Source organism: Anarrhichthys ocellatus, unplaced genomic scaffold (genome assembly GCF_004355925.1).
Source record: "Anarrhichthys ocellatus isolate YVR2014 unplaced genomic scaffold, GSC_Weel_1.0 scaffold77, whole genome shotgun sequence".
NCBI classification, from domain to species: Eukaryota; Metazoa; Chordata; class Actinopteri; order Perciformes; family Anarhichadidae; genus Anarrhichthys; species Anarrhichthys ocellatus.
Genome location: NW_022280107.1, coordinates 1,043,539 through 1,051,710, shown reverse-complemented (window position 1 = coordinate 1,051,710; position 8,172 = coordinate 1,043,539). Strand labels below are relative to the sequence as shown.

The window sequence follows — 8,172 nt, the reverse complement described above, 5'->3', positions numbered from 1 at the left end:
ATATATATATAATTTATGTTGTCATTAGGTGGCTCGACCCTTAATACGACCCTTTATATTTTAGCGTTTAAAGCTGCTATTCGCTTCATTTCCATCCATCCACATTAGCACTTAGAAGCAGTTGCCTCAGAGCGTCTTCTTTTTATATGCAGTATAAAGCCTGCGCCTTTTGGAATAGCAGCGCATGAGTTGAGATGCAATCCTGCACAAGATATAACGTTACGTGCTGTGCAGTGTATATAATTTAGCTTGCATGTCCTGCACTAAAAAACAGGTTGCCACACAACTGAGAATTGTCATTCTAGTCCACGAAGAGGATTTGTGATGTTTGCTCTTCATCTCTGTCATTTTTATTCATCACGATCTGTTTTCTGATGGACAAGATGTACCACACGGCACTGTAAATGTTATAAAACTGTAAGAATAGAAAGCTGGGTTCATTCTGGTTACAGGTATGTTAGTTTTTAGCAGGGATGAGAGTATTTGCAGTAGTTTGGTGGCGATGGTTTCATAGATATTGCACATTGTCTCTGATCCTCTGGAGAATATGTTTATTTTTTTTTATCCTGGCCAAAGGATTAACTGTTCTGTTATTCTGAAGTATATTTATTTTTGACATGTGATTAAATTCACCAAAGCATGCGAGAGGATTGTTTTATGACTCTTAATATTTCAGCTCTCCCTTTGATATGTGACCTGTTTCTAGATTTGTCCCCACACGTGTGCGATCGTATTTTCAGCGCTGTTAGCCTGTCTGAGTGTTTGGTGAGAGGATACCGGTGTTTACAAGGGACACGCTGCCAAAGGGGGAGGAAGGAGGACTTAAGGACAAGCATATATAAAGACCGTCTGCTCTGCAGAATCCTGACTGTGTTCAGGGAGATAAATGGCTAGAATGAAGAGAGGAAGAGATGGTGGCGTGCTAACTCTTTTTTCCCCGTTTTGTTTTCCAGAATCGTCATGAGCGTTTTCCTGCCGACCAGTCACTCCTTCACTGAGGGACCTCGGCCTCTTCTGCTTTCTGGACGTATCAATGCAGGGATGAGATAATAAAGTCGACCAGCTTGTGCATGCCGCTACGACAAACACCTGTAGCACACCTGTAAACCCCCCACCCCCACCCCACCCCCCGTCCCAAAGATAACTTCAAGTCAACGGTGAAAACATGACGACGCCGGCTCTCCTGCCGCTGTCCGGCCGCAGGATACCCACTCTGTCGCCGGGCGCCTCCTCCTTCCCGCACCACAGGGCCACGTTGAGGCTCTCCGAGAAGTTCATCCTCCTCCTCATCCTCAGTGCCTTCATCACCTTATGCTTCGGGGCCTTCTTCTTCCTCCCGGACAACTCCAAGCACAAGCGCTTCGACCTGGGCTTGGAGGATGTGCTCATCCCCCACATTGACTCCCCCAAAGAGGGGAAGCACGCCTCTGGACAGGTGGTCATACACGGACAGGGAGGACATGACGAGCACAGACACAGGTAAGGACCAAAGTGGCTTTTCTTTTGTTTTTGTATCGTCTGGTATGCGACACAACCTGCCCTGTCACATCTTAAGGAGATTATTTTTTCCTGTGAAGGATTAAGAGGAGAAACCGTTTTTATTCCTCGGTTTATTTTTGGTTACATCACACTGAGACATTTCCTCTTGAACATGCGTGTGCTGACGTCACTTCTTCAGCTTCTGGTCTGACTGGTTAGACACACGTCAGCTCAGGTGTTCCTTCTTCTGACGTAGTCATTCCTTTTGTGCAGCTCTGAATACCTCCACCCTCCATGTCTCCATCAAGTGCAATTGTTTTTAAATTCTTTATTTAATTTCATCACCTTGGCGTCTGTATTCTCTGAATGTCTCTCTGGCAGAAGTGGTTTGAAAAGCTTGAGTTACTTCTTAATCACGCTCGGAAATCACTGCTCGCCACGAGCCAAATGCGGGTACATTTTGGCTGCAGCTTCTCCGTGAGTTGTTTGGTTTGTTCTGCCCCTGTGGCCGGTAGCCAGTCGTCGCTTTGAGGCTCCTCTCCTGAGTCTAATTCATATTTTGTGAGGTGGCTGAAGTGTCTCGTGCTATTTGGAATCCACTGTGCTGAATAAGTTTCACGCCCTGCAAGCAAATGTTATTCTTAGCGGACTGGAGTTATTTTAAAGTGCATTCTATCATATTTACATTTCAATAAAATTTTTATTTACTCACTGTAAGCCATTAAATCAGCACTGGGGGCTGTTTTGTTATGTTGAAGCCACGTAGCTTCAATGTGTGGGATTAGCTAACAAAATAGTAACTTGATATTAGGGAATCATGAAGTGTTTGGTTGATGTAATCGTTGTTTGGGAACTGTTGAAAGTTAATATCTAGCACCAAAATACAAATGCAGTTTTTCTGATTATTTTGCATTTGAATATCCGGCTCAGTGTGTGTTCAGAGTGTTTTTTTCTTATTATTTTCTTATTACATATGCAATTTGATTGGCATACATATATGAATCATACGGCACTTACGTTTGTATTATTTTGTGATGACAAACGTACCTATGAGCGGAAACAAAATGCCATCCAGTAGGTGGAAAGGATCATTTTATAGGACGGGTCTCTGGTAGGAGGTCATTCGTTTTACTGTGAAAAGCGTTAAAAGCAATTTCTCCGAGCGTTTCTCAGTGGGTTCCGCCGAGGGTTGCCTCCTCGTCCCCTGTGGGCCTCTCATTTTTCCACCCTGAAAGCCTTCTAGAACTCCGGATTCTGCCGGCTTCAAATAATGTAATTATTTCAGTTAAGCGACGGGGAAGCAGCAGACATGGCCTCAAGTGGAGCTGTGAGTCACAGTAGTGACCTCAAGGGTTTCTTTTTTTACATAAAGGTGGGATGGTGAGGATGTTCATTCTTGTCCAGAGGTGGCAGTTTATGGCACTGATGGAATACAGGAGCGTTAGGAGCAAAATGTTGCATTTATGGCCACACAAATATTTTGTATGATACCCGTCTGTTGTCAGTGAATCCCAGACAGATCCTTTGCACACTTAAAGGTGCCGAATTCAAAATTCAGAGCATGTCTGTTGCCTTCACACAGCTCTCAACATGCCGTCTGCAAGCAGCTAACAGCACCGACAGAGCTAACAGTGTTCACCTGAGGGGAACAGGTGGGCGGGTGCTACGCTTCCGCAACCAGCTAACCAGTGGGGCACGCTCGCGTGCACTGCTATGTAAACAAAACACAAAGAAGCTTGGATTACATCACACACAGGGGGAGATTGACTTCATTCTCTGCTCAGGTTGATATTACTACATTATATTTACTGACATTGCAAATAGTATTTTGCTGCTATATTAATGCTCTGAATAACCTTTAGGTGAGCTGCCGTTGTTCTGGCCTTAAGCGTCCATATTTGTTGCCGTGATGAACCAGTAAGTTTTGGCATAGAGGTGTTTCTCAGGTGGGCAGCCATAGATAGCTAAATGTATTTCATCCAGTAAATAGACTGGATCTAATTCATTTTATAGCCCAATTGTGATCTACTTTATGCAATTTTAATTGCAGGTTTCAGCCAAGGCTAACCGTCGTAGCCATATTAATGTATTATGAAATACATTGCTCGGCTCTATAAAATCTCTTGGTACACGTCTGTTTTAAGAGTCATACCTTGTGGTCCAGAGTGTCTTGTTAAAGTGAGATAGAAGAAGAAGAAGAAGAAGAAGCCGACATGTCTCTGGGATCATGACAACTCAAGGGTTTGAGGGAGAATGAAACCTTTAGAGATCTCTTTAAATTAGTTTATGCAAATGTAATCCTAAAAGGCTCCCTGTGCATTTAACTCACACAAGCATTCATGTTTTTATTTATTTTATTTACTTCTTATAGCGGCTTATGGAAATGTCTTCAGTGTGCTTGTTGATCTGGCTGCCTCAGCTGTTCCTAAAGTCCTCATCGTGGGCTCTAGAGGGTTCAAACTGAGGCACGCTAGCATTTAAAGAGGCCCTCGGGAGCACAGGCAGGCTCGTAATAACTTCACCTTTTACTTTATTTGGCTACAGAGAACCCCGCAGAACCAGCTCTCTGTTCACAGGTTCACCCTGTTAATAGTCTTGTGGAAGCCTTTGAGGGAGCTCAGGTTATTACTCTATTTGCTGTGAGCTAATCCATCTGTTTTAGGTAATTCTCAAGATAATGGCATTAATTCAAAATGTCTAAGATTATTGTTAAAGGGCCCTGCACACATCTGGCCTGTGCTGTTTGGCAGTCCTGTACTATGTTTTTATTTTGTAGTTAACCATCTTTTTATGGTTCTAGGCAGAAAATGTGTGCATATCGGATTATAAGACTCTCGAGCTTCTTGAATCAGTCCGGTTTACATCCAAGGAAACGGCTTTTAAACACGTCTCTGACATTGTTTTCATGGCTGCTTGACGTGTGACGTTGTCTGGTGCGTATCTGTGGTGAAGATCTCTGAAGACGCTCTCTGTGGACGTTACCTAACAGCCGATTGGTTGTGGGTTGAACTGGTTTTACTGACACTTTTTGGGGCAGACAACCTTGCTACGCCTTTTAACATTAATACTACATAATCCAAAAAGCTGTCTCAAAATACATGAGTGGATCCTTAAACTCTGCTGTTGAGAATACATATATGTCTAGTCCTCAAATATCAAACTATCTCAAAGCTAGTAAAAACATTCTATATTTAGGCCAATACAAAAGGGTACTGCCCTTTCTATGACCTAAATATCATCTCTTTTAACTTGCAGAAGAAGTATATTTCCCCAGTAGCTCTCAGTGCCATCTGAAAGTTTCTTTGGGAGGTTTTCAGATGTTCGATGCTGAGGTTTCCAATCCAATAAAACAAAGTTTGATGTTATTTGATTTTCACATTTGGAATAAACTCCATTTCTACGGGATATTCCTCAGACTTTCATGCCAAACCGTCCTTATTGGGAACAATTTTCTGCTTTATTATAACTGCCAACTGATTATTTCTGCACAGCAGGGAGGCATGGGAGGAGTATGGTGAGGGATCAGTGCCAGAGAGTGATCTTCTGAGCACAGATTATTGCTACTGGCTAGCCCACTCGTTGCCTGAATCTCCTTCTTTTGAGACGGTGACAGAAGCCTCAGAGATCTCAAAACCTCATTAAACCAAGCTGGAACTAATCTGCATGGCTGGATAACACAAGGAGCAAGTGAGGAAGTATACCAGAAGACTGATATGAATCACCAGATTGCAATACAGCACCCCTGGAGTGATGCTGTCTCAGATCTGAACACGAGGAGCATCCTTTGTTCAACCTTAACTGGCAAGATTATGATAGCAATATAGTATTAGCAACCAATTAAAGTTACAGATTAGATAGAAGGATACACTTAGAATAGCTATTACAGGCCCTTTTACGTGATGCATATGTCACACAAAAAATTACATTTTGTCTCTTTTTATGTGATGAATGTGTTAGGTAGGAACTAGTTGCTTAAACGTGACCATTTGTGTGATTGGATTGGTGCAACAATCAAGCAAATGCTTTGGATTCACACTGTGTGTTTGTATATAATGGATGTGTATAGAGGGACGTCTACCGTGGCTGCATCGGATTATTAGAAGGATGTGGAGCCGGGATTCCTGTAGTGGAGCCGGGATTCCTGTAGTGGATCCATTTACAAGGTGAACTGAACTGAAACACCTTTCTGGATGTCGGTCCGGGGTGCTAGAAGTCACTGGAGTGTGATGCTCTGTCGAGCTCAACACAAGCGAGAGGCCGGTAATGATTGTGTTTGTTGTTTCGGTCCGACTCAAACAATAAAGGAGTAGCCGGGAGCTACTCTTCATCTGAGAGGTGGTGACATTTCAGTAACAGAATAGCTGAAGGCGGTGGGAGTAGTCACAATAAGGAATGCTTATCTTATTTACCTGCAGCTGAGACGATTATCTCATTAATCAAGTAGTTACTTGACAAAGAATCAACAACTATTTACATATTTGATTGATAACATTCACCAGCTCCAGCTACTCCATATATGACAGTTCTCTGCTTTTCTCTGTTTAACATCATTGCACATTAAACATTTGGACTAAAAAGCTATTTGCAGACATCACCTTGGGCTTTTAATAGACTAAAAGATTAATGGGAAAAAGTCATTATCAGATTAATTGAAGACAATTGTTAGTTGTAGCCCCACATTTGACAAATAGTACGTCTACATTTGGAAATACGTTCATTAATAAATTTGTCAATTCTGACCAAATCCCCGATTCTTACGTTGCAGTTACATCCTGTTAAATGGCAGATAAATCCTAAATGAAGCGTTGCTTCTTGTGCTCTCTGACAACAGTTCCTTGTCCTTTCAGATCAAATGAAGATGTCTGAATTGTTATTCTGTCCAGGTTTTTAAATCACAACATGAACATTCACGCTGGGTTCTTGCCAGAGTGCTCACTGGGTTCGACAGGCTCGCCATCTGCCACCAAAGATGAATCACAATTTGGCAGTTTGGTTGTGCTTTTTAGCGAATCGGTCGGTGCCGCTGCGTAATCTTGAGGAAAAATATAAATAATGTCTGCGTGTTTTCTGTCACAAGCACAAGAAATATATGCATTTTTAGGTTTTACAAAGCGCTGAAGAACCAGTTTTGAGTGGGAAAGAAAAACCAGCCTCTTACAGTTCAGAGATGGCTGAAGTCAATACTACGATGTCCTGTTTTCTGAATGATTATTTGGCCTCATGGTCCAGTAAATATCACATCATCCCACCAATGGCTCTTCAAGTGAACTTGAGTATGAATTGCTCATGCACGATGTAACATTTGCCAGCTCGGCTCCTTTCTGTCTGAAAAATAATAAGACGCTGATAGAGACTCTCGCGTCTGGGAGTAAAATTTGACGAAAAAATAAGACTTTTCCCATCTGCCCTGAAGCTTTCAATCGTCCCACCAAAAAATAGAAAGACGCTTTGTAGAAAGGTGTCACTCTGTCTTCACCCACGTGTCTTCACCCCTCACATCATATGACACCCAACTCTTAGCTACTGGCAAAGAGAGACATCACGCCATTAGATGAGCAATTTAAAGAAAGTGGCTTTGAGCAGTGTGACATTTCATACTGGAAAAGAAGATAAAAGAGCTGCTTCTGCTTTTTAAATAAAAGCTGACGGCACTTTTCTCTTCAGTAGACGATTTGACATCGCTATCAGTGAGCCTTTTTGAGAGCGAGACGAGTGGAACCATTGCTGATGACACTCGCAGCCATTATATTAATGTGCATCCGAGTTAGTGGCACATTGAGTGGTATAGTATAGCACCACACCATCAGTGTTATGGGCTCAGTTCTCTGCTGTTTTAAGTGCGTTTGCTTGTTTTTTTTCTTTTGTTTTTTTGACTGCGAGTCATGTTCGGTTTGAACGCAGTGAAAAAGGTGAGGAAAAAATGTACAAGCACGACCTTTTCATACCGCGTCACTGCCATAATGACGTTTAGTAACCTGGTCTCACCGCTTATTGCCTTGCCAGTTATTATTAGTGTTGCGAGGCCATATACCTTAGCTTTTTGCGCTCTGATATGGACCATAAATCAGCATCAAAGCACCACAGATTGTATTGCAAAAGCCCAGGCCAACATCAAAGCGCACTTATTTATCATATTTAGTGTGATCTTAGATATCATTTCTGTGTCTTCACGCTTCGTTCGCCTGTCAGCTGCAAAGTAAATCTAGGTTGGGCTGTGTGTGTTTGTATATTTCTCTAATGTGCTAATAAAGGAGCGCCAGTTTGTACGTGCATCACACACATGCACGTACACACACACACCTTCAAGCTAGCTCAACCTGGAAAGAACACCAAGGTGCTGGAACCAGTGTATGGAAAGCCAAAAGGGACATTAAATGCCTCTATTTCCAATCGGTCAAGAGTAAAGCCACACCAAAGGGAGATGCTGCAGTGATTCTGAATAAAGCCTACTACTTTGAAGCTCTTTGTTGTATTACTTTGATATGTTTGGATCTTGTTATATGTTATAGCATGATGGATACTTATCTCATGCTGATGAAATGGAAAGACAGAAGATATTCTAGTACCTTAAAACCTTGAGAACACAAAGCTGTTGCCAAGAAGCAGGTAAAATGAAGGTGCAGCAGTACTTACAATAAGTTGTATTGAATACATCATTGGTTATTTATTTATTTATTAATATATATATATATA

General features: G+C 42.0%; 1 protein-coding gene across 1 annotated transcript in view; it reads left to right on the top strand.

Moving 5' to 3' along the window:
• Positions 1 to 8,172, top strand: part of man1a2 (mannosidase, alpha, class 1A, member 2) — a 95,081-nt gene that overhangs the window by 746 nt on the left and 86,163 nt on the right. The window contains exon 2 of the mRNA XM_031873998.1: positions 954 to 1,479. Coding sequence (XP_031729858.1) covers positions 1,166 to 1,479 — 314 coding nt within the window. The 5' untranslated portion in view covers positions 954 to 1,165. The remainder of the gene's footprint in view (positions 1 to 953; positions 1,480 to 8,172) is intronic.